The sequence below is a fragment of the Prionailurus bengalensis genome, chromosome B4 (genome assembly GCF_016509475.1).
Source record: "Prionailurus bengalensis isolate Pbe53 chromosome B4, Fcat_Pben_1.1_paternal_pri, whole genome shotgun sequence".
NCBI lineage: Eukaryota > Metazoa > Chordata > Mammalia > Carnivora > Felidae > Prionailurus > Prionailurus bengalensis.
In genome coordinates this window covers 79,825,696-79,853,030 of record NC_057358.1, presented here as the reverse complement: position 1 = coordinate 79,853,030, position 27,335 = coordinate 79,825,696, and the positions used below count along the sequence as shown (strand labels likewise).

Here is a 27,335-nt window from a genome sequence, read left to right as displayed (position 1 = left end):
TAGCATGAGAAGAGGGAGAATTTTCTACACCAAAGACACATGTAAGGCTTAATTCAATTTAACATAAATTGATTAAATGTTCATTATGTGCCTGGCCCCCAGCTGGATGCTCTGGGGGAGTGAACAAGATACACTCCTTACCTATGACCTACAATCTAGTAGAAAAAATAAAGACACACAGATAACCGTAGTATTTTATTTTTTTATTTCAGCTTTAGTGAGGAAGTATAACTGACATATAAAATTGTAAAGCTATGTAAAGTGGACATTGTGGTGATTTGATATATACATACATTATGAAATGATTCACTATGATTTCCCCACTGTGAAAGACTTAACAATGGTATTTTAATCTAAATGTTTCATTAAATGAAGGTAAATGTTAAAAGGGCACCATTGTTCCCCTCACTTCATCTTTACATGTGGAAGGGCTTCAGCAGGAGCTTTGGTTTTTAAAGTGTGGTCCCTGGACCAGCAGTGTCAGCATCACCTGGAACCTGTTACAAGCTTGTTTTCACAAGCCCTTCAGGTGAGGTGACAGACACTCACTGAAGTTTGAGAACCACTGAGCAGAGTACTATTCCTGGCCTCTCTCCACACCCCCTCTCTCACTGTACCTGATTAGTGAGCTGAAGAGACAGCACTGAGCATGCCCAGCTCAGCCTCTTCCAGTTATTTGTTGGTTTTCTTTTTTTATCCAGGGCTGACCTGCCCACAGGACACATGCATTCAACCTGCTCATACATGAGAAAAAATCTAATAAAAGCAGGCTCTCTACTGTGATGGATGGCCGGGGGTGCTCAGTACTACTCGTGATGAGTAAGTCTGTCTAAAGTTGATGGTTTAACCACCTGTCTCTGTATCTTGATTATCGATTGGTTCCAAACATAGGAGGGGGGACATGGGGTGTTATTTACTGTACCTCTATTGCTCCAACAGTGAGTCATCATGAAAAGTGGGCAGGATACAGGTTTAGATTTCGTGCAGTAGACAGACCTAGTTGAGAGAATAACAGGACAGAAAAAACAGAGGAAATCCTTGAATTTTTTAACTAAGTGGAACTTTAGAAATGTCCTGTTCTGGGGACCTGGGTGGCTCAGTCGGTTAAGCATCTGACTTGGGCTCAGGTCATGATCTCATGGTCCGTGAGTTGCAACCCCATATCAGGCTCTGTGCTGACAGCTCAGAGCCTGCAGCCTATTTCGGATTCTGTGTCTCCTTCTCTCTCTGCCCCTCCCCTGCTCGATCTCTGTCTCTCTTTCTCTCTCTCTCTCTCTCAAAAATAAAATAAAAACATTAAAAAAAAATTTTTTAAAGAAATGATCAGTTGTGACCTCTTGTGTTACAGATAAATAAGCAGAGTGTTGAAGGAACTGAGTGGCTTGCTCGAGGCCACATTGCTAGTTAGTGGTGGAAACAAGACAAAACCCAGGACACCTGGCTCCCAACTACGCACTTTCTGAACAAGTGGACCAAAGCAGACAATAGTAGAGAAACTTTAAAATCCAGGGATACAGATATTAGCAAGTAGAAAAAACCAACCCCACGGATTTTCAGCATAGGTGGTGGATTCAAAGCCAAAGTGCTTTGTGCTCAGAGGAAGGCTCTGGCTCCAATCCACCTGTGCATGGCCTGTTGCCCTCTCAGACAGCCAAGCCTCTGCTTCATTTTCCTGTAATTTCCTGGTGTTACTCTCTCTGCTACAATCTCTCCCTGCTGCCCACTTATGGCAAAATCCTATCTGTCCCTAAAGAGAGCCAACTCAAATGCCATTCCTCAACAAAGTCTTCCCTGATTTCACCAATCAACCCTCACCACTGTGCCAGCCACAAATGATCAACCTCCACTCCAAATTTCCAAGACCCTTTATTTGTATATTACTAATGACAACACTTGCAGCTATGCTTTACTCCTTGTATTAGAATATAAGCTCCTGGGGCACCTGGGTGGCTCAGTCAGTTAAGCATCTGACTCTTGATTTTGGCAGGTCACAATCTCACAGTTCATGAAATCAAGCCCCACATCGGGCTCTGTGCTGATAGTGCAGAACCTACTTGGGATTCTCTCTCTCCCTCTCTCTCTGCCCCTCCCCTATGCTCTCTCTCTCTCTCTCTCAAAATAAATAAACATTTTAAAAAACACAGAAAAAAAACACAGAATATAAGCTCCTTAAGGGAAGGGACCATATTTCAGTTATATATATTTTTTGTCTCTTTCTAGTTTACTTTTTTAGTGAAGTATAATTAACACACAGTTTCAGGAGTACAATATAATGATTCAACAATTCTATACATTTCTCAGTGCTCATCAAGATAAGTACACTCTTAATTCCCTTTATCTCTTTCACCCTTTCTCCCACACACCTCCCCTTTTGTAACCACCAAGTTTGTTCCTTGTATTTAAGAATCTAGGGGGGGATTTTTTGTTTGTCTTTTTGTTTATTCATTTCTTCTATTTCTTAAATTCCACATCTGAGTTAAGTCATATGGCATTTGTTTTTCTCTGCCTGACTTATTTTGCATACTCGAGGGGCTCCTGGGTGGTTCAGTCGGTTGAGCATCCGATTTGATTTTGGCTCAGTTTACGATCCCAGGGTCATGGGATTGAGCCCCTGTCAGGCTCCACACTGAGCATGGAGACTGCTTAAGATTCTCTCCCTCTCTTTCCCTCTGCCTCTCTCCCCCCCTCATGCACTCTAATAATAATAATAATAATAATAATAAGCTCTAGCTCCATCCACGTCATTGCAAATGGCAAGATTTCATTCTCTTTTATGGATGAGTAGTATCCCATTGTGTGTGTGTGTGTGTGTGTGTGTGTCACAACTTTATTTTTTCATCTATCAATGGATGGGTTGCTTCCATATCCAGGCTATTGTCAATAGCACTGCAATAAAAATAAGGATGCATGTATCTTTTCAAATTAGTGAAAGTGAAAAGCTTTTGCATAGCAAAGGAAACCATCAACAAAACAAAAAGGCAACCTATTGAATGGGAGAAGATATTCACAAATGATATATCCAATAAGGGGTTAATATCTAAAATACATAAAGAACTTACACAATTCAACACACACAAAAAACAAATAATCCAATTTAAAAATGGGCAGAGGACCTGAATTGACATTTCTCCAAAGAAGACATACAGATGGCCAACAGACACATGAAAAGATGTTCAGCATCACTAATTATCAGGGAAATTCAATTTAAAACTACAATGAGTTATCACTTTACACCTGTCAGAATGGCTAAAACCAAAAAGACAAAAAAATAACAAGTGTTGGTGAGGATGTGGAGAAAAAGGAATCATCATGTGCTGTTGGTGGCTGTTGGTGCAGCCACTATTGAGCCAGTATGGAGGTTCCTTAAAAAATTAAAAATAGAATTACCATATGATCCAGTAATTCCACTACTGGGTATTTACCCAAAGAAAACAAAAACACTTTTTCTAGTTTCTTTTAATAATAACTTTTTAAAACCAGTAAACAGTTACAGACACAATTGAAAAGCAGATAAGTTAAAAAAAAAAAAAACTTTTTTTAAAGATGAGAAAGCGCAAAGACACATCCTTCACAATACATACAGAGCTCTATTAGTGTTTCCCCATCAATATCCCATTGATGTTGTGCTCCAAAGTACCCTCCATTATTGTGCAAGGAAACCAGACAGCATCCAGGTGTGATGATGTAAAATCGAATATGTACAGGCACTGCAGAGTTCAAGGTCCACAATTCTGGTCCTAACTCAAGTGGGGTTAATCCTGCATGCATGGTGGATCCCATAGCCAAAGTAGATAGCAAACCCAATCAGCATCCAGACACCAAAGAGGGCCCAGGTGCAAAGTGTCAGCTGCATCATAAGGTAAACATTCATAAAGACGCTCATTATTGGGAGGAAAGGCAGAGCAGGGACCTTAAAGTAAAGGAGAGTGGGGCTCTGTGGCTGTCTCCAGATGACCCCAGTGATCCCAGTGATGAGAATCAGGAGTAGCACAACCACTATAATCAACAGTGGGTTTTCAAAAAGCAGTAGAACTGGCCACTGGACCAGCACCAAGCAAAGAAGAAGGAGGAGCAGAGCAAGCAGTGAGAAGCATACATAGACAACCCGGCCAGAGAGTGGAGTGGGGGTGGAGCTGCCTGGACAGAATAGTCTCCACAGAGTCAGCTTCTCTGCTGCAGGCCCATTCTCCTCCTGTGCCTCTGCTTCATTTTCTTCATCATTCAATTCAGGCTGATACCTGACAATGAGAATACAAATAGCCACCAGGGAGTAAGTAAGCAGGGTCCCAAATGACATGAGGTCCACAAGATCAGTGAGTCTAAAGAAGGATGTCATCAACGCCGTGATAATGCCCGAGACCACAGTGGCCACAATGGGGATGCTTGTTTTGGAGTCTATCCTGGCAAGGACACCGAACAGGAGGCCATCATCTGCCATCACGAAGGTCATCCAACGAAGGAGAAACATAGAGTCCAAGATGCTGGCAGAAAGAGCACAGAGGGCTCCAATAGCCACGACATAGCGGGCAGGGGCCCAGCCAATATGGAGAAATGCCTCAGGCAAGGGGCTCCCAGGTTGAAGCTGGTAGTAAGGCACCATAAGCGTAAGTGCTGAAGAGACCCCAAAATACACCAAAAAGCAGATGAACACTGAAATCACAATGCCCATGGGGACAGAACGCTGGAGATTTTGGGCTTCTTCGGCAATGGTAACAACACTGTCGAAACCAGTAAATGCATAGAAACAGGTCGCTGCTCCACGGAGAATCCCCTGGAAACCGAAAGGCACAAATCCTCCATAGCCCAGAGGGCCCAAGGGAGAAGTGTCATTGAGTCTAAACATGGTCATTATGTAGTCCTCTTCCGTAAGCTGCCAGTTGTGCAGTTTCCCCTTAAGGAAGCCAGAGATGATGACAAAACCAAGAACCAAAACATTCACCACTGTGAACACTGTAGTAACCAAGACAAACTCACTAGCCCTGACAGCCAGCAGTCCGGTGAACAACAACATCAGGCCCATGGCAAAGAAGTCTGGATATTCTGCAAAGACATGGGGAATATTCAGTGGGATGCTCTCATGCAAGGTCTGAGAGATCTGGTTCCCAATCAGGTTGTCAAAAGCTAAGCTCCAGGCCCGGGCCACACTGGCTGCACCAGTAACATAGGAGAGGATGAGGTTCCAGCCAGTGATGAAAGCCCAGAGTTCACCTACAGTGACATAGTTGTACAGATATGCAGAAGCAGAATGGGGAACCCGGGCGCTAAACTCTGCATAGCACAGAGCAGCCAACACAGAAGACAGGGCGGCCACCAAAAAGCAGATAACAATGGATGGTCCTGCTTTATCACTGGCTACCTCACCAGCCAGGACATACACACCTGCACCCACTGTGTTGACCACACCCAAGGCCACTATATCCAGAGTGCTCAGCCTTCCGGCAGTGGAAATCTTAGCCACGTATTGCTCCAGTGTATGTCTCCGTACCAGCTTTTGACCAAATCTGCGAAGTGCCTGATACAACATTCTAGCTGGAATTGAAGAGGGTTCTAGGATCAGAGTGCTGTAGCAAGCCCAGTGAGCAGAGAGTCTCAGATTGGGTTCAGTGAGGCTGAGTTAAGCCGAGTTGAGTTGAGGCTGCCGAGTTCAGGTGCTCAGGTTTCAAAGCTGCTGCTTCGTATTTCATCTTATATGTGCTATCCCTCCATAATGCCTGAGACATAGTAAACAATAGATATTTACTGAACCCATATTCAACCAACCAACCAAAGCTCAGAAGTCACATGTCACCTGTTGCAGCCCCAAATCACAGAAATTGACACCAGAGGACACTCCAGAAAAATCAGCCCTGCTTTCCCCCCAGAAAAAGTGCCAAATACCTCCCAACATTCTGCTTTTTTACGCACCACATGACATAATCCCATTTGGGTTCGTCTAACTCATGTAGCTTCATGTACTAATTAAGCTGTAAGACACAACAGGGCATGAATTTATTGTGCAATAATTCACACGCGGGATGTTTGCGCAGTGCTTGGGCGTGAGTTATGACACATTAATTCACGGCCTAGAGGGCCTCATTGCAATTACAGAACCATTTTTTAAATATCATCTGAGTTTAAAATACAAATATTGGTCCCCCAGTCTTAACACCCTTAGCCCCAAAATCAGCTACCCAAGGTCAGACATCACTTTGGTTTCCTTTCTCCTCATTCTGCATCATCCATTTAGCTGTACTGATGGAAAAGAAAGTACAGTCCAACCCTTGGCTTTACCTACCTAGGCCCACAGAGGCGCTGTGAGAAGAGAGGAAGTGGGAGAAAGGAGCAGGGCCTTTATAACTACCTGTAAGAATGAGAGGAGCAGTCTGTCGGGCGAAGAAACACTGGAGAAATGAGTGTAGCAGCCAACAAGGGTCCATTACTAAGAAAGGAGAAGAACCAGAAAGGCCATTTTATGAATTCTGACATTCAATATACTTCGCCCAAAGCAACCAGGCAAAATTCACTACAATTTTTATGTCCACAGTTATGAGAGTGTGATGGGTAAGGAGAAAGAAATAAGTCACCTAGCTCAGTAGCTCACAACCAAAACAATTCTTTCTGTCTCCTCCCTCTCTGGGTTCCGGGAGAGAAGGTGAGCTCACTTCTGCAGACGACTCTCCTCTCTGGCCACCCCGTGCTCTATAAACACATCCGTGATGTCAGCCGCCAGCCACCTGGAGAATCTGCCCTGCTCTGTGAGCTTGTATTAAAACACTCACTTATAACTCCCTATTAATTTTTCACGAGGAGTTATTTTTAACTCGCTCAAACCATTGTCTGAATATGCCAAATATATTTTCTTAATGAACGAACCCTGCGTGTGGTTCCTCCTTCCTCTACTCCCCTGCTGCTATTCAAATGGTCCCCTCCTCATGGGGAGCAAGGCTTTGGATGAACAATTCACAGCAATGCCCCGGAAATGAGTAGTGGAGAACAGAGAAAACAAAGTCACACAGCCCCCATTCTCCTCCCTACTCAGGCTTTGGTTTTGAAAGAATTTTAGGGAGTATTGTCAGGGGGTTTCAAAGACAGAAGGATCAAGTCAAATTTGAAAATTCTTCTCTAAAGATTATCAAAAGGAACCCTTAGATTATTGGGTCAGCCCTTCCATCTACAAATCCATCAAGATTCCTTATTTGCCACCCACCAGTTCCGATGTTCTGATTTACTAACAAGCACACGAGATAGACAAGGAGGTCCATTCTTAACTCACGGAACCTTTATACACTATAAATGTGATTGAGGTGTCCCCACCCCACCCCCAGGCTTCAAACCCTTCAGTGATTCCCTACTGCCCTTCCTTCATAACCTGACCTGTGTTTATTCCTCTAGCCTCATCCCCTGCGCAGTTCATGTTCCAGCTGCGAAATTCTACACTCATTATGTTCCCTTGCTTCTAATGCCCTCTTTGCCCCCTTCATTAGCTAAGCCCTCCTTATCTTTCAATTCCCAGCTCAGAAGTTGCTTCCCCAGGAAGGCTTCCCTGACCCTTATGCTGCCCTTTCTGTGTACTGTCATAGCACATGGGCTTACCTCATTTGTCATTTATCCTAATATATCAAAATTCCAGTTCAACTACCTGTCTCCTTCTCCTCCTCCTCCTCCTCCTCCTCCTCCTCCTTCTCCTCCTCTTCCTAACTGTGAGTTAGGTGCTTAATAAATATTTGTTGAACAAATGTACACACAGAGAAGAGAAACCTGCAAGAGCACATAATCCAGAATACCCCATCTACTTGACTTTGAGATACATACCTTGCAACCAAGCAACCTTATAAACCTGGCTCAGGTAAATATATAAATGGCATTACCCTCCTTGTAGAAGGCAATCAAAATGAAAAGTGTGAAGGGAAAACCAACTATGATAAAACCTTGACCACAGATCATTCATGGCAGGTATAAGCCATACATAGGTGATAAAACATTGTCTGCCTTTGAGGACACTTGTTTTAAAAATATCAGGCTCGGGGCGCCTGGGTGGCGCAGTCGGTTAAGCGTCCGACTTCAGCCAGGTCACGATCTCGCGGTCTGTGAGTTCGAGCCCCGCGTCAGGCTCTGGGCTGATGGCTCAGAGCCTGGAGCCTGTTTCCGATTCTGTGTCTCCCTCTCTCTCTGCCCCTCCCCCGTTCATGCTCTGTCTCTCTCTGTCCCAAAAATAAATAAATGTTGAAAAAAAAATTTTTTTAAATAAAAAAAATTAAAAAAATAAAAAATAAAAATATCAGGCTGCCTTGGGTTACAGGCAATGAACCACCCACACCCAGTTAGAGAAGTCCTCCTTTTTTTTGAAGGCACCACGTTCAGAATCTCTAATCCAGGTAGGATGCCTAGGGCAGAGGTTCTCACTTCAGGGACAGAGGGAGACATAATGAAGACAACTGGGGAACATTTTCAAACTTCAGATCCTCTCCCTCTGGATATTCCTGTCCACCTAACCCCTCACTTCCCATGACTGCTCTAAACCACCCCACTTGACAGGAAGTTGTCCTCAGTTTCAAAGGGAAGAGATTCCTTTTTTTTTCCAAGTGTGTAATAGTAATTTATTTAAATAGTCATCCCGCCTTTTATTAGTCTCACAGATTTTTAAAAATTTTTCACTGTTAGTATACATAGCATTTCCTTTTTATTTTTTTATTTTTTTAATATGAAATTTATTGTCAAGTTGGTTTCCATACAACACCCAGTACTCATCCCAACAGGTGTCCTCCTCAATGCCCATCACCCACTTTCCCCTCCCTCCCACCCCCCATCAACCTTCAGTTCATTCTCAGTTTTTAAGAGTTCAAAGGGAAGACATTCTAAAAGCTTCCTTCACAGGAAGGCAGCACAGTTTAGTAGTTAAGAATAAAGGCTCTGCAGGTAAATTGTTCAGGTTCAAAACTCAACTCAACCTCATAGCTGGGTGACTCTGGACAAATGAGTTCACCCCTCAGTGGGAGTAAAAGTAATCACCTCACAGAGTTGTTGTCAGGAGTAAGTGACATGATGCTTGGAAAGTACTTATCTCGGTGCCTAGCCAACAATATGCATGTAATATAACCTACTTAATATTTAATATTAAAATCTGATCCAAAGTCCCCAAACTTTGAAAATCAATTAATCTTTATAAATGTCTAGCCTCAAAATCATGCACTAAAATTCAAGCTGTTAGCTAGCCTTCATGATAAAATGAAAACAGTCTTAATCCATATATTTCACCTTGAAATTCTAAGGACTCTAATTAGACACCCACATACATGCTAGTGCTAAACACTTTGGGGTCCTAGGCTGACTGAGTTAGACCAGGCATTGAAAAATGCGAGTCTTGGGGCACCTGGCTGGCTCAATGGGTAGAGTGTATGATTCTTGAACTTGGGGTCATGAGTTCAAGCTCCATGTTGAGTGTGGAGCCTACTTAAATTTTTTTTTATTTTAATTAGAAAAATAGAGTAGAGTTTAAAAAAAAAGAAAGAAAAGAAAAATGCAAAATAATAATAAAAATTAAAAATTAAAATAATAATAATAATAACAATAATATCTCTGGAAGGCCCTTGAGTGGCTCAGTTGGTTAAGCTGACTCTTCATTTTGGCTCAGGTCCATGATCTCTCAGTTCACGAGTTCGAGCCCTGAATAGAGCACTGGCAACTCACAGCCTGCTTAAGATTATCTCTCCCTCTCTCTCTCTCTGCCCCTCCTCCACTCACATGCTCTCTTGCATTCTCTCAAAATAAATAAACATTTTTTAATTAATAATAATAATAATAATAATAATATCTTTGTCTACAGATGCCTCATCTTATTTCTGAAAGAGTCAGTGCTGGGTACAGTAGTGGTAAGAGCAAAGAACATTATGTCAAAACTTTTGAATTTGAGCCCTGGCTCTTCCGCTTGGCTATGTAACTAGAGTAATTTATGGGGCGCCTGGGTGGCGCAGTCGGTTAAGCATCCGACTTCAGCCAGGTCACGATCTCGCGGTCTGTGAGTTCGAGCCCCGCGTCAGGCTCTGGGCTGATGGCTCGGAGCCTGGAGCCTGTTTCCAATTCTGTGTCTCCCTCTCTCTCTGCCCCTCCCCCGTTCATGCTCTGTCTCTCTCTGTCCCAAAAAATAAAATAAACGTTGAAAAAAAAAATTTTAGAGTAATTTGCTTAATCTCTCTAAGCCTCAGTTTCCTCCTCCATAAGGAACTTTACTTGACTTCCCTTACTGGATCATCATGAGAATTCTATGAGAAGATACAGACTACCACACACTGCTGGTGGGAGTATAACTGGTGCCACCATCTTGAGGCATAATCTTAGTGGAATTAAGAGTGCACACCCCCTCCAACCCCACAATCCCTCTCCTAGGTACATACCCCAAGGAAACTCTGCTGAGTCCATGAGGAGACCCATGTGAGCATGTTCATCACAAAGTCCTACACTATTTGTCACTCACCCAGCTACCTCTCAGCCTTCTGTCTCTCTCTCTTCCCACTCATTTTTCTCTAGCCACTGACCTTTCTGGTCTAACCTAACCATTCTGGTCTCCTAACATACCAGACAAGACCCTACCTCAGGGCCTTTGTACTTGCTGTCCCCTCTAACTGGACCACTTCTACCCCAGATATCCACACAGTTTCTTCCTTAACTGTGTTTGTTGAAATAGCACCTTTGTTGCAACGCCTTCCTTAATCACCCCATATAAAACTGCAGTCTGCTCCTGATCCCCCTCAACATATCTTATCCCCTTGCCCTGCTTTTTTTTTTCCATAGGGCTTATCACTATTTGAGGTGCTACATGTTTTACTTATTTATTTGTTCACGATTTGTCTCACTCCAAAAGAATGTAAGCTCCATGAAAACAGGACTTTTTTTTATTATTTTGCTCCTGATTGCATTCCCTGCACCTATGACTGTGCCTGACACCGTTGGCACTGTGTGGTTGTTGAGTGGATGAATGTATCTAAATACACATATAGAGCATGGATTGGAGGAGCATTTGTTAAAGACACTACACAAGTGCCCCCAGTGAGGAGGGGAGATGGGAACAGAGAAAGGAAAGAAGAAAATGAATCAAAAAGGGGTCTTACAGAAAGGGATAGAGCCAACATGCCATGATGGAGGAAGGGATTGATTCCACTCTGTGCACTTCAGGTTCAACAAAGGAAATGCATGACGTACTGTTGTGAGAGGACTTGGTACATAGATTGATAAACAGCAGACACTCAACATATTTAAACTGAAGGGGAACCAGAGTCCTGCCATCGTCAGAACATGGAGAAAATAGGGAAGGAATACCTGCTAGAAAGAGGATGGAGAACAGGGGAGGATGGGGCACTCTTCTTACCAGTTCCCCTGAACCCATGTCTCTTTTCCCAATTTCTCTTTCTCCCTCAGCTCCTTCAACTGTCTCTGGACGTTCCTGTGGTTGGCCCTAGGGATGCTTGTACCATGTTTCTCTCTCTGGGGAACCATCCTCAGCCACCTACCTCCCAACAAAGACACAACAGTGGTTCTTAACGTTTGTTGAATCACAGACTCCCTTGACGTTGCCCTTCTCAAAAAAATGTCCTACACTCTCCTGAAGTTCAGCCATGGGCCCCGAGCAAGAATCCCAAAGGAGGACCACCTGAATGGCAGGGTCATACATGCTTTTGATCATTTCTGTTTCCCTCCACTTTGTTATGCAGGATGGTCCTTGGGCTCTTCCCACTTTTACTGAAGATGAGTGAAAGTGGGCTACAGACGAAGTACAAAGATACCAGAGAAGCAACCCAAAGAACAAAACACATGGAAGTTAAATAATCATATCTTATGACTCAAACAGAAGCAAGCAGAACAAACAAATGAACAACAAACTTGTAGAAGAAGAAGCAAACCCATGATTGGGAATCCTAAGCAAGTCTCCTTGCAATCCAGCTTATACCAATACAGAGGAACATCGTCCTCAAACGTCATGTTCAGAAATACCCTTTCTCTTGTAATAATCTTCAATCATTCCAAAAGTTTATATTCAGTCCAGACTCTCTTACCCAGCTGCCAGAGCTCTGCCCTAATTCTCCCCCTACCCTCAGGCCCATCACCTCCTTTCTCACTCAGCTCCTCACATCCTGATTTACACTTCCTGGGATGAGCCTTTGGCCTGGGTAAGTTACCTGCCCTGCCAGGGATGCCCTCCTCACTCCTTTCTTCCAGTCTTGACCCTCCAGCTCTTTTTAACTCTATTCTACAACTTTTCCCCCCACATCTAGGAAGCCATTCCTAAGCCATTCTGACTAATCCCCCATTTCCAACCTTCCTCCCCTTGTCACCAGCACTTACAGCCGATCCTGATGTTCAGCTGAAACTAATTTCCCCTTTCTGGTGGAGTCCTGGGTGTGTCACTTAAATTCTTTTACAGTCCAAAAGCTTCCAGAGGGCAGGGCCAGGATTCATATACCTCCTCCTTCTGAATTCCACACTCCTATCCCCAGCCATCACTACCCAGGACAAGGATCTGCTCATAATTGTACCAAGAAACCAAAAGAGGCATTTAAGACAGAGGAAATGTACATATAGTGTATTGATTGATTGCTATATCTTGAGATTCCTAGAAGTAAGGTTTTTTTCTTTTTTTTTTCTTTTTTGGAAAGAGAGAAAGGGCCAAACAGAGGTGGAAACAGGAGACTAGAACAACTAGAACATGCACACTCATCTATTTCAAGAGCATTTCCTGAGGACATTTCCTAATGAGGGCCCTGGGCCTGTGAATCTCAGTTTAATTAGGAAACAGTCTCTCCCAAAGGAGGTGCTTGGCGCAGGGGAGGTACTTAAAGAAATGCAGAGAGAGGCCAGGGAACATGAAGCCAGCTTGTATGAATTCCATAATGCCCCCCGGCTCCCCGCTTCTCTCCCTCCTCCTCCCTGTGTTTCTCTCAGTCTCTGAGCTCATTCCAAACTCCAAAACAAAAGTTCCATCCCAAGTCGCCAAGAAGAACTCCTGTCAAATCCAACAATCCACCCACTAAATTGCAGGCTGTCTTGCTTTCCCAGCCAGCCCCACCCACTCTCCTCCATCCTGGAGGTCACTGTGTTCACTCCTCTGTCTCTAAGAAGGGTACTGCCCTCACTCTGGACCTTTCCTTTTCAAAACATTTTTCCAAGGCAGTTAAGTTCCACTGCCTATTGTTGGGTGTTACTACCCCTACCAATCAGGAAGCTGGCCCTGTGGCTCCTCCTGTAGAGCTTCAAACACAGTTTGGATAGAAGTTTGATAAAGACTTGGGAGGAAGGCTAATGAGGCTATTAAATAATTATTTTCTCAAAGGTTCTCCAAATTTCAGAGAAGTGGACTTGAAACGCAACATCTCCAGAGATGATATTAATCTCTCCATCCAAGCATAGCTTCTTCCTGAACCCAAATTTTATAAATTCTCTCCTCCACCTTAAAATTTCAGGAGAATGAAAAGTCCCGAGCCATTCAAACCAGTGGCTCTGAAACAAACAAGTGTAAAGTCTCCTGGATAGCTAAGTTTCCCAGAGTTTCCCAAGTCCTAATTCAAGCAGCCCTGCAACTCTGGGGAGCAGTCAGGAATACAAGAGTAGAGGCTCTGAGTTCAGGGCAACAACCTTAAAGAATAGTAAGTGTGGTGTATGTGGAACACAAACACTTCCAAAGTGGAAACAGTTCAGAATACATACGAAAAAGTAAACAGAGCAAAAGCCACCATGAACATGGGCAAGTCTCATAGCCAAACGTAGAACTTAGTTAACAAAATGAAATGAAAAATGGGATTTTCCCATTTTCTCTTTCTGTCTGTGCCTTCTCTAGAAGTGTATGTCTAACCATGGTCATTCATTTATTTATCAACAAATATACTGGTCCCCAGTTATTCAACACTGCTATAAATCAAAGAAAAGCACAAAAATCCCTCCACTCAAGATGCTTACATTTCTGTAGGAGGAAGCAGACAATAAACAAATAAGTAATAAGAATATATATTGTGTGGGGCGCCTGGGTGGCGCAGTCGGTTGGGCGTCCGACTTCAGCCAGGTCACGATCTCGTGGTCCGGGAGTTCGAGCCCCGCGTCGGGCTCTGGGCTGATGGCTCGGAGCCTGGAGCCTGTTTCCGATTCTGTGTCTCCCTCTCTCTCTGCCCCTCCCCCGTTCATGCTCTGTCTCTCTCTGTCCCAAAAATAAATAAACGTTGGAAAAAAAATAATATATATTGTGTTGGATTTGCGATCAGTGCTGCAGAAAAAAGTAAAGCAAGAAAAAGTTCAGATGTGCTCAGGACGTGTGTTGGGATTTTAAAATGGGTGATCCTTGGGGCGCCTGGGTGGCTCAGTCGATTAGGCCTCTGACTTTGGCTCAGGTCATGATCTCACGGTCCGTGAGTTCGAGCCCTGCGTCAGGCTCTGTGCTGACAGCTCAGAGCCTGGAGCCTGTTTCAGATTCTCTGACCCTCCCCCACTCTCTGACCCTCCCCCATTCATGCTGTCTCTCCCTGTCTCAAAAATAAATAAACGTTAAAAAGAATTTAAAAAAATAATAAAATGGGTGATCCTTAGGGCGCCTGGTGGCTCAGTCCATTAAGCATCCAACTTTGGCTCAGGTCAGGATCTCATGGTTCATGGGTTCGAGCCCTGCATCAGGGTCTCTGCTGACAGCTTGGAGCCTGGAGCCTGCTTTGGATTCTGTGTCTCCCTCTCTCTTTTCCCCTCCCCCACCCACACTCTGTCTCTCTCTCAAAAATAAACATAAAAAAAATTAATGGGTGGTCCAGGGGCTCCTGGCTGGCTCAGTCAGGGGAGTACCAGAGGAGCACGTGACTCTTGGTCTCAGGGTTGTGAATTGAGCCCCACTCTGGGTGTAGAGATTACTAATAAATAAATAAACTTTTATAAATAAATAAATAAAATGAAAAGGGTGGTCCAAGACAGCCTCACATTCACACTGTTGTGCAACTATCACCACCATCCATCTCCAGAACTTGTTCATCTTCCTAAGCTGAAACTCTATACCCATTAAACAGTAACTCCCCATCCTTCCCTCCCCCCAGACCCTGGCAACCACCATGCTACTTTCTGTCTCTATGAATTCAACTACTCTAGGTACCTCATATAAGTGGAATCATACAATAGTGTCCTTTTGTGACCAGCTTAGTTCACTTAGCATAAGGCCTTCAAGGTTCATCCATGTTGTAGCATGTATCTGATTGTCCTTCCTTTTTAAGGCTGAATAATATTCCGTTGTATGTATATACTACATCTTGTTTATCTGTTCATCCATTGATGAGTATGTGGGTTTCGCCTTTTGGCTATTGTGAATAATGCTGTTATGAATATGGGAGTACAGATATCTTTTTGAGTCTCTGCTTTCAATTCTTTGGGATATATACCCAGAAGTGGGATTGCTGGATCATACTGTAATTGTATATCTAATTTTTTGAGAAACCATCATGCTGTGTTCCACAGCGGCTGCGCCATTTTACATTCCCACCAACAGTGCACAAGCGTCCCAATATCTCCACATCCTCGCCAACACTCACTATTTTCTGTTTCTTTAATAGCAGCCATCCTCATGGGTGTGAAGTGATACTTGGCGATCTGGGGGGAATAACAAGGAGGCCTGTGGGGCCAAGATGGAGTGAGTGAGTGGGAAGAGGTAGGGGATGAGGTCAGAGAGAAAGTAGGAAGCCAGATTCTTCACTTAGGGTCTGAGAGTCACTGTGAGGACTTTGGCTTTTACTCTGGGTGTGATGGAAACCCTAGAAAAAGTGATAGTTTTATATGTTGGCTACTTATTTTCATGTTCTTTGAACTAAGCATTTGGTTCTCAAACTAAGGAAAGGCCTCCTCCAGAGTTCGAAAACAAGACATGGAGACGGTTTCTGCAGAACTCTCAATAGACGTTAGATGTCCAGCGCGTCTAACAACACAGTGAGGGCTGAACAAGCTGCGTTCTTGCATCTGCCTCCCTCTCGAGATGCCAAAGAAGAGATGCCATAGAGTCAACCATGGGAGCGTAACATGATGGATTGCTTTCATTGAAGCTGTTCACTTTATGGATTATCTCTAAGCAGGATTTGATCACTTAAAAATCAAACAAAAGTCATTTTAGTATCATTCACTATTTTAGGTTATTCCCACCATGACTGGATAATCAAGAGCTGACATGGATACAAAGGGCCCTTTTTCTGGAACCTGGTGAAATAAGGGGCTGCAAAGACAGGGGTAGGTAGACTCTCAGAAAGGGGGCAGGAAACATGTGCATCAGGCACTCGGAAGCCTTGCAGAATTAAATAGATGAATCCAGTCCCAAGCCCCAGATGCCTCAGGAAGGACTGTCAGAAATGTCTGAGATGATCAGAGCTGGAGAGAGAAAGGGCCCCAAAGGGAAGCCTGAAAACACATTTCTGAGAGGCAAAGAGTACCTCTCATAACCTCACTTCCCCCAGGCGACAGGGATGAAAGCTTCTACATCAAAATGAGAAGTCCAAGGAGTTATAGATTTTCTCAACAATAAATAATCCGGAGAGAATGGCCGCCCAACCACCGTTTATAAATGTTAGAAAATACACACTTGTGTGGGTGGGGAGGGGGGAGATGGAGGGTAGAGAAGGAGAGAAATATGGGGTTGTCCCCACTGCGAAAGGAGGAGGGACAGAAATCAATTTTCACCAGGCCATTCTTGGGATTCAAATGGGAGTTAGGGGAGGGAAGTATAATAAAATCTGGAACCCTAAATAGCTAATTTCTCTCAGCAAGGAAACAGACCATGTACTCTTAGGTTCTGCATGCTGTGTTTCTTTCCATCTGAGGACCACCTTATTCACCGTCCAGTCTCAACATAGTATGATCACCACCCACCCCCAGGGTAAAAAGACTCCACAGCTTGCCTCACATCATAGTCCCCACCTCATTTCCCTTCTCCATGGGCTCATTACAGAGGTCTTAGGTTCCCTTTAAGCCTTCAAACATGTCTAATAAAAATGGTAACAGGATATAGAAGGCTGCTCTTCCTCCTCTCCTCAAGTAGAAAAATAATAGACCTAGGTAGCAGTAAAAGTCTTTGGTCATTCATTCATTCATTCATTCATTCAACAGTAAGCACCTTCTTAGAAGGACACCTTCTAAGTCCTTGTGCTTGATCTTACAAACACAATGGGAAGGAAGAAAACATGCTCCCTGCTTACATGGCACCCCTTGTCTTTAAGAATGTTCTTATATAATATTACTGCCCAAAATGTGTAACCTGAATCTAACGATAAAAATGATCAGTCTAGGGGCACCTGGGTGGCTCAGTCATTTAAGTGGCTGACTTTGGCTCAGGTCATGATCTCATGGTTCATGAGTTGGAGCCCTGCCTCGGGCTCTCTGCTATCAGTGCAGTTCCTGCTTCAGATCCTCTCTCCCCCTCTCTTTCTGCCCCTTCCCTCTCCTCTGCTCATGCACACTCTCTCTCTCAAAAATAAATAAAAATTAAAAAAAAAATTTTTATTGATCAGTCTACAAAACAACCTTCTACAGAAAGTTAACTTTCTATAAAACTGTTCAAAACTGTCAGTGTCAGGAATGACAGCCTGAGGAACTGTTGCAGATTAATGGAGAATAAAGAGACACAGGGGTGCCTGGGTGGCTCAGTGGGTTGAGTGTCCGACTTCAGCTCAGGTCACAATCTCGTGGTTCACAGTTCAAACCCCATGTCAGGCTCTGTACTGACAGCTCAGACCGTGGAGCCCGCTTCGGATTATGTGTCTCCCTTTTTCTCTGCCCCTCTCCTGCTCACACTCTGTCTCTCTCTATCTCAAAAATAAATAAAATATTTTTTAAAAAGAGAGAGACACAACAATGAGATGCAATGCAAAACCTTGGATTGGACCTGGATCAGGGAGAAACATTTTACTATTAAAAAAATTGGACAGTTAGTAAACTATGGACCTTATTTCATACACACACACACACATACACACACACACACAGGAGCACTGGAGAGAGCGTGCAAATGTAGAAAAATATTAACAATCAATCCTGGTGAAAGATAAATGGGTGTTAATTACACTATTCCTGCAACTCTCTATAGGTTTGATATTTTTCAAACCAAAAAGTTAGGAAGAAAACAAGAATGTCCCAGTAGTAAAGGTTACGGATTCTTATTCCCTGAATGGCCTTTATAAACAAGCTTGCCATCACTTTTGGTTGCAACAAAATCCCACCCAGAACGATCTAGCCCAAATCAGGAACTTTAGATCAGAGGAGTGGGTGGGAAGATAGAACTCCTTTGTCTTTGATTTACAACCAAAATTGTCAGCAAGCAAAAATGCCTGGAAAGAAACCACAACCTTGGCTCATGTTAGTACGGTTATAAAAACTACATACTGTTATTGTCATTTTGTGGGACTAACACAAATTAATAAATCAGGGCCCTAGGCTTGAACTGTAAGAGGCATGGGGGGGAACATGTGCAGAGGCTGGAAGCAGAGAAAAATTATATCAGGCAAATAGGGGGACCAGATATATATGAAAAAATTAGGGATACATGGAGAAAGGGGTGAAGGAGAATCAGAATTTGTTAAGCTGTAATGCACATATGTTCCTTCATTTAACCCCCATAACAACCCAATGAAATAAGTGTTATTATTCCAACTTTAAAGACTGAAAGGTGAGACAACTATCCTAAGCTCATACAGCCAGTAAAAAGAAGAGCTGGAATTTTAACTTGGTTCCTTGTTACTTCAAAGACCATGTTCTTTCTACCGTGGCACCTTGCCTCCATAAAGGGTCAAGACTGCAGCATGGCTTTTAAAGGAGTGTTTGAGCCAGTTCTTATCTTTGTGTCTAGGTCACCCTCTGCCAATGTCTTCCCTTTCATCTCAAATAGATACTGATGGGCCAGAGCTAGAAGTGGAGGAATCATTAAATCTGAAAGCTCCATCTAAACCATGTCCTGCTAAAATCCTAATCCAATCGACTGGGGAAGGGAGCAGGTACCTGGCTGGCTCAGTCAGTACAGCATCCAACTCTTAATCTCAGGGTCTTGAGTTCAAGCCCCACATTGGGTGTAGAGATTACTTTAAAAAAAAAAAAAAAGGAAAATCCTAACCCAATCTAGCGCCAAAATGTCTCCAGACTATATTTTTAGATGTCGGGAAAGATTCCAAACATCCCCATAGCCATCCCAACAGTTCCCAGATATAATTTTACAGCTAATTATAATTCCTACCCACAACTTTAACCCACCTCCTTTAGCTTGGCTTTTAGTAGAAATATAGGATAATAGATCTCTAGATGCCAAATATAAGTCACCCTCCTGAGACTTCTTTCATCATTTTACTCTTTCATTGTCCTATTCCAAATATTTTCTAGTCACTACCTCATTCTTGAGAATAAAAAAAACCATATTCAGTGAGGTTAGGAAATGCTAGAGAAGGTAATGAAACTTTCATTCTCATCGCATAAAGGAAGAAGGGGGTGGGGAGCAGGTATTTTTTTAAATGGGAACCCAATAGCAGGAAGATGGTTGCAATTTCCCTGACAGCCTAAAAACCTCCAGTTTTGGCCCTCCCAAACCTCAGCCATCACCCAAGCCTTCCAGATGTTGCTGGCACACACCGTTAGGAAACATCTGTCACAAAGGACAGCCCCAACTGGGACAAAAGAGAGTAGTAAGGCAGACGGTGCCAATTTAATGAGGATGGTTTAACAAAACATCTTTTCAACCTCCCTAATTCACTTGGCCATTTGCTCCCCAGACTTGGCCCCCAGTCAGGAGCAGACTGGGAATGGTTGCCAGAAAATGGCAATCTCCTCTTTATCCTTAACCCAGAGGAACCCAGTACCAGAAAAATGTCAGCTCACCAGTCACTTCCAAAATACGATTCCCCCATTCCAGAGCTAAAACTTCACGGTGATGCTGGGGAAAAGGACTTCAGCTGTGTCAGGTTGATATTCTGGTTTGGTGGTTGTTGATAACCAGACACCTGACCGAGTAGAATATAAAACATGAGCACCAGCCTTCCCCATTGTGACCCATGTCTGTGACCAGCTCTGAGCTCACAGCACCTAGAGCATTGTTAGTATTTATTAAATCATCCTTGGAAATAAGCACGAAGACTGATGGACATCAGACATCGATATGGACCTCTTTGTCTATTTTTGTATCTCCTCATTATTTTTTCAAGTTGTTAAAGAATATGGACTTAAGTTAAAGAATAATGGGTATTCTGAACATGCTATTAGTATAGGAAGATCAAAAAAGAAGGTAAAGGATTGCCTTTCTATTTTAGTTTCAAAAGGAGGAAAACCCTGAATATGTCCAAAAACAAGACCATTGACAAAGCAGCCTCTAAGGATCCTGACTTTATTGGGAGAAATTGCCTAAAAATTTGGATTAAATCTAAGGAATTCCAACTGAAATCATTGGTTTCAGATATTTGGGGGTCAACAACCAGCCTTCAATTCAATTCAGCTGACATGAAGTCACTTAGACACTTAGCACACCTTGTCTACACTAGACCTCCATCTACTAGGTTCCTACAGTTCACGAATACTGTATATCCAGGGCCAGCCTCCTGCCATAGTCTCTGGTCCTCCCTCCTGGTCCATAAAATTGGTAACTCTGAACAATCACATCCTCTGGGCTCTCAGTCAGATTCACCCAGCAGCCATCAGAGAGTGCTGCCCTTCCTTGAAGCAGGATAAAGCCCTAAATCACATTCTTCCTGACTACTGCATTGCAGCAGATAACTGAAGTGTGAGTGCCCTCTACCCTCCTTCTGGAAAATGACACTTTCTTCAAGTCTTACAAAGATTCTCTCTCTCTCTCTCTCTCTCTCTCTCTCTCTCTCTGTCTCTCTCTCTCTCTCTCTCTGTCTCCCCCCCTCCCCTCCCCACACCACCACAACTAGACCTGCAGTATCCTGCTCTCTGTTAAATCCAAACTTCTAAGATTGTATTTCCAAGGCTTCCTTTTCAGTGTTCTTCTACCATTTACTGTTACTACTAACCTTCTGTGTCTCTCTGCTTGACCAGGACAAATCTTTCCCCACACATGCACATCTTGCTGGCATTAACATCAGCCCTCACACAGACTCTCCCTCTCTGCCTAGAACACGCTCTTTCCAAACCCTGTTCAGCATGACCCTCCTTCCAGAAGCTTCTCTGGCCACACTTACAGATAGATATCTGATCTCTCCAGCATGCTCTTCCTTGCCCCTGCTATCTCCTCATTACTATCCAGTGGCATAACTCAGTGGCCTAGAACTTCACACTGGGAGAACACCCCTTTAGGAAAGAGGGTAAGAGTAGTTGTGTGGTGAGGTAGAGCAGAGAAGCACAGCTTCTGCCTGGTGATGCTTTTGGCTTGCCTCTCTTTCCCCAGCTGAAGCCTGAGGTGCAAAGAGCTAACTGGCCACAACCAAGGAAGTACCCCAGGGTCTACAGCCCAGCTTGGCAATGTCAGAGATATGAAATAACAACTGTGGTCCAAATCTCTTTCACCACAACAAAGTGAAAGTATAAAGGAAGTAACCCACATCGGCTGAGACCAAGTGCATGATCTGTGACATTTACAATTTGCTCCAGCGTCATCCCCTTGATGTGTGACATCTGAACAGAGAGACAACACAGAGTTTTATTACTTCCACTGCTTTACTGAATTTGGAAAATAAGTCATCTAATGCTTTGGCAGTAGGCACCATGACACGATACTCAAACTGCAATAACTACATTTAAGGCTGGCCTGCAGAATGGAGGAGTGGGACAATAGTCAAAGGACAGAATGGTGTGTACACCAGGACTTGTCTCGGGAGGATGGGGAAGGATCCATGAAATGCCCTTGTACTATAAGCTCCCAGAGAAAAGAGTGTGCTGTATTTGCTATCATTTTCCCTGTACTGTCGAAATCACTACACAGATGGATTCTCTATAGCTTGGGTTGGGTCTAAAGCGAGAAACTGGATGGTCCCGCAAATGGAAACCACACAAAGTTTCTAAGTGAGAAAGACTGGATTCAGTCTATTGAAGATCAGATTTCAACTAAGTGTAAATGAACACAAAGGCAAATTCCAAATTGGAAAATTTAGGCGCCACAGAAACTCTTTGTGCAAAAGAATTTAAGCAAAAGCAACATTTCCCCCATAAATTATTAACACCACCACCACACCCCAAAATCACCACGCATTCATTTACACACAGTGCAAGACAATGGTGGCAAATAGAGAACACCCGTCTCTGGAAATTCACAATGAAGGGCATGTTGTGCATATTTCCCCACCTGCCAAAATAAGTAAAAAATACATAAACTATGAATCAGTAAGGCTATTCCTAAATCAGAAATGAACTGTCATAGCAAGGGGATGTCAAGATCCCAGATGGCTTCATAGTTGACAGAAAGTTAGAGTAGAAAAGACCTCATTTTCCAGTGTTGGCAAGATTAGGGAGTATCTTCTGTACACCATCAGTCAGCCTGGGAAAATTGTCCCTTCTTGGCATTTTGTATGACTGTTTCCCAGTTCAACCTACATCTTCACCTTGGGCCATGGTCCAATTAATAGAGCACCTTTTAGGACTTCCTTCCATGCCCCCAAACACACACACACACACACACACACACACACACACACACACATATACACACACACATACACACACACACATACACACACACACAAATCCACCACACCTTGAAACAGTAAATCCAGTTTGCTCAATTATACAGATCCAGTTAAATATTTGCTATAGAGATTAATACAGATCTAGATACTAAAATATAATAATAATAATAATAATAATAATAATAATTCTCAGTCTTGGTCTGTGCAGAAAAGGAAAAGAGAAAGAAACCATTTCAGTAGTAATAAATGTGTTACTTCTCCCCTGGGAAAAGAGAAGTTAAGGTCAGGCAGCTTCCCTGAAAGGTTGGAAAGAAAGCTGAAGTAACCAAATTCAGCTCATACTAAAGAAAATAAATATCCAAACTTATCTCCCAGGAGTCTTCTGAGAACAACCTCACCAAATGGATCACTTACCAGTCATCTTCCCACCTATGATCTTACTTTGTACTATATTCTGTTTGAACATTACTTAGAAGAATCCTTTCTAGGGGTGCCTGGGTGGCTCAGTCAGTTAAGAGTCTGACCAGCTCAGGTAGTGATCTCATGGTCCATGAGTTGGGGCCCCATTTTGGGCTCTGTGCCGACAGCTCAGAGCCTGGAGCCTGCTTCGGATTCTGTGTCTCCCTCTCTCTCTCTGGCCCTCCCCCTCTCCAAAAATAAAATAAACGTTAAATTTCTTTTTAAAAGAGAGAGAAGAATCCTTTGTAAAATAAAAACTCCTTAGGGTAGAACCTGCTTCATGTTCTCTCAATGAGGCTAGAAACCCTTATTCTGCAAATAAATATTACTAGGGGCAACTAAGACTTGAACTTGAAGGCATGGCACCCCAAACTGTCTTCTCATTAGACCAAGAGGAGACACAGCCACCTCCTCCAACTCATTTACCTACCCTACCGCCCCCAGTACTGCACCTCTCCCATCCCATCCTACTCTGGCAGAAGCTGAATTCCGAGTCAGCAAAACCCATCCTGACGTAGACTAACACACTCCAGACCAAATGTATGTAGATAAAATCCACCCACCCAAATGCGGACCAAAATCTATGTAGATGTAGACTAAGACATTTTTGCTTCCTTCCCTCAATATCTATGGACTCCCTGCTACATGCAGACATGATACTAGTAATATTGTACCATTATTCAGGTAAACAAGCAGACAGCCAGGCTTTCTCTAGAGGCTGTATAGACTCCATATCATCTAGTACCATTCTGAGATGGTTGTGAACAAGGTGTCTTCTGCGAAGACAGAGGTAAAATTGGTGTTCCTCACTCATAATCTGACCTCAGTTACAGGTTTCGTTTCTGTCAGAATCCAGTTTTGGAAATTCTTAACACTTCTGTCACACCAAAACAAAATGATCAACTTCGACAAATCAGACAAGCCTGAGCTTCTGCTCCTAGAGGTCTTCAGAAACTCCATGGGCTACAGGAAGAATCACAATTAGATTTTCCAGGGGCACCTGGGTGCCTCAGTCGGTTAAGTGACCAACTCTTGATTTTGGCTCACGTCATGATCTCACGGTCATGAACTAATGGTCGTGAGACTGAGCCCCATGGTGGACTCCATGCTGACATGAAGCCTGACCAGGATTCTCTCTCTGCCTCTCTGTCTCTCTCTCAAAAAAATAAATAAATAAAATAAAATAAAATAAAAAACAGTTAGATTCTCCAAACAAGAATCAGAAAGAAAGCTGAGGGAAGCCACCAAAGAGGCACAATTAAGGGATTCAAAAGTGATGGGATACATTGATGTTAACAGTGAAAATTAATTTCTTCTCTACTTCTTCCTAAGATTCTCTACTCCCAACCTCTCTCAACCCCAAATCCTGTCAATCCAGAACACCTAATAAAAGTCCTCAGGAAAAAACAGTAGAAGGAAATCGATCTGCCTATCTACCTATTTTCCAAACTACAACTGTAAGGGTGGGATAGCCTTTATCTACAATGAGTACTGAGTCACACTCATTTTTTCCAAGATGCTTTGCTAAACAGCTGGTTCCCCCCCAAATCCTTCCTTTCCTGGTAAGTACAGAATCTAGAAATCCATCCAGTGGTCCCATCTATCACTATACCCTGTCTCCTCTTTGAGACGAGCAGTTGTGAGTGGTCATAGCGCACGGCTCCTTCTTCCATGTACCTCCTCCCAATATACACCCTCAGCAATACATACACTTCACACAAGGTGGCATAGGAAAGGCGGGCTATCTCTCTGGTTATCTTCCCTCATATCTTTATTTTTTTTTAATTTTTATTGTTTATTTATTTTTGAGAGAGAGAGAAAGCACAAGCAGGGAAGGAGCAGAGGAGAGAGGGAAATGCAGCATCTGAAGCGGGCTCCAGGCTCCAAGCCATCAGCACAGAGCCTGATGCGGGGCTGAAACTCCCGAGCCATGAGATGATGACCTGAGCCGAAGTCAGATGCTTCACCAACTGAGCCACCCAGGCGCCCCTCCCTTCATATCTTTAAATGTATCCTTCTGTCCTCCCATTTAAGTACTTGACTGTCTCCTCTTTGTCCTCTCTCACCAGACTGTGCTGGATTCCTGTCATAGCCCCACATAGCTGCCCCACACTCTCACCGTCTCCCTGGTTCAGTCAATTTGTTTTGTGTTGTTTTGCTGTAGGAAAGATACCAGATTGTCTGAGTCAGATGAAAGTTGTACCATGTCTCAAAGTCCTGAGTTCTTATCCAAATATAGATCAATATGACTCCTCCATCAAGACCCACCTCGGGGTGCCTGGCTGGCTCAGTCAGTAGAGCATGAGACTCTTGATTTCGGAGTCATGAGTTTGAGCTCCACATTGGGCATAGAGATTACTTAAAGACGCTTTTTTAAAAATTAAACAAAAAAGGGACGCCTGGGTGGCTCAGTCGGTTAAGCATCCGACTTCAGCTCAGGTCATAATCTCGCAGCTGGTAAGTTCGAGCCCCGTGTTGGGCTCTGTGCTGACAGCTCAGAGCCTGGAGCCTGCTTTGGATTCTGTGTGTGTGTGTCTCTCTCTGTTCCTCCCCCACTTGTGCTCTGTCTCTCTCTCTCTCTCTTTCTCTCTCAAAAATAAATAAAGAGTAAAAAAATTTTTTTGATTAAACAAAAAAGACCCACCTGCCTCACCCCAGCTCATGCATCGTAATGTACAACAAAGAGCCTCCGCCACCACTTTTTTAAGGGACGCTCTTTATCCCTATTTCCTTGTTGTTTCTAATCCCCAGTCTGCTTTGTGATTTCTGCAATAACAAAATAAAAAGGGACAAAGATAAACCAAGAGAATATAATCCAAAAATCATTTTTTATCAATTTGGAATATGCTTGGAAAGGAAATTCACTTTTCCACATGATTTTGCTTAAACTAAGGTTAAAATGGGCCTGCCTTCTGGAGGCACATAACACATATCAATTGATAATGGAGAAAAGGTGCCCAAAAACTGCTAGAGGGGAAGATAAAGACAAGCTAGAAAGAAACACTTGCCACATATAATCAATAAAACCGGCGTCATGCATAGATAAGTGTTGTCTGGGCTTCTGGCGAAGGGGTACTGCCCACAGGGTACATGACTGGGGTAGGGGGAGCCTGGGTGGAGAACAGTATAAGATTCCAAGAGCCTTAGAAATTAAAGAGGTGCAAATATGTTTTGCAATAAGAGCAAAATGTCTCTTGGCGACCCAGGAAGCCAGTCCTATTTCAGGCTTCTCCTCCAAGCCTCTATCAATCAATAAATATGCCTATCATGTACATAAAATTGATAGATTCCAAGAGAGAGAACAGAGCCATCAAGTTGCAAGGTTTATTTAGCACTGGCTCATTTACAATATATTTGGGACCTCAGACAAGACTCCATACAGTGTTTTAAAGACCACTAGGCAGCCACACCCCAGTGGAACTCAGCAATCTTTCCTCCTATAGCCTGACTTGGCTTATAATCAATCCCCACCACAGCTTGTTTACATTAGATAAGAAAGGCAGGGAGATACCTTCAACAGCTGTAAAAATAGATATCTAGCTGCTTGAGCATGGAGGAAGAAGACCCACGGACCCTCTCTCCTTATGGTGGGCCACCTTACCAAACAGGACCTGCTCTTCTGCGAAGCCCACGGCAACACCCCCGCCCCACGAAGATATGACACAGAGGCTTTCAGAATCGCCAGTGAGAAAGCATGACAAAACATGACAGAGGCAGCAGAGCCAGGTGGAAGAACCTTCATTCCCTCAAAGAACACATCTAAGCATACTATGTGCTGGGCCCTGTGGGAAAGACAAAGATGAACAAAACAAGTTCTGGACCAGGTCAGGAAGGAAAGGCCAGGAAGGAGGGCAGGGCAAAGAGGTGGGAAGGGACGCTGAAGGAGAAGCGCCAGGGACTAACCTCCCCTAACTCGTTTTCTTCAGCAGAGCTAAGAACCTTTCTGGTCTAGAGAACGGAGTCTTGGCCTCCCCATCACTCTGACCCCAGCAAAGCCACCTGCCCTTCCCAAACTTGCAAGGCCACTGGTCTGCACCCCCCAATCCAAGTCTAGCTTGGGCACCAGCAAATAACCTCTGCTCACACCCCACAGGGCCTGGACAGCCAGTGGCACTCCAAGCCCAGACTTCTTCCTCTCTGGCTCGGTCCCAGTGTTCTTGCCAACTCCATAAACATGAGAAATCACTTACCCATGGGTTTTTTCTACCTCAGAGGTGAGACACCTGAGAAGAAAGTGCAAGCTAAACCCAGGAAGAGGTAAGAAGCTTGGCCAAGCAGAGTCAGGAT

General features: G+C 43.6%; 1 protein-coding gene and 1 long non-coding RNA gene across 2 annotated transcripts; both read right to left on the bottom strand.

The window, feature by feature from the left end:
- Window positions 1–190: 190 nt before the first annotated feature.
- Window positions 191–27,335, bottom strand: LOC122473495. Its single transcript, XR_006294675.1, has 2 exons — window positions 27,239–27,335; window positions 191–996 (listed from the first exon to the last, which is right to left on the bottom strand). It is a non-coding gene; the product is annotated as an uncharacterized LOC122473495 (long non-coding RNA).
- LOC122473494 (cationic amino acid transporter 3-like) lies at window positions 3,441–5,999 on the bottom strand. The gene has a single exon (XM_043564137.1). It carries the CDS (start codon window positions 5,522–5,524, stop codon window positions 3,743–3,745), a length of 1,782 nt encoding a protein of 593 aa, XP_043420072.1. The 5' UTR covers window positions 5,525–5,999; the 3' UTR covers window positions 3,441–3,742.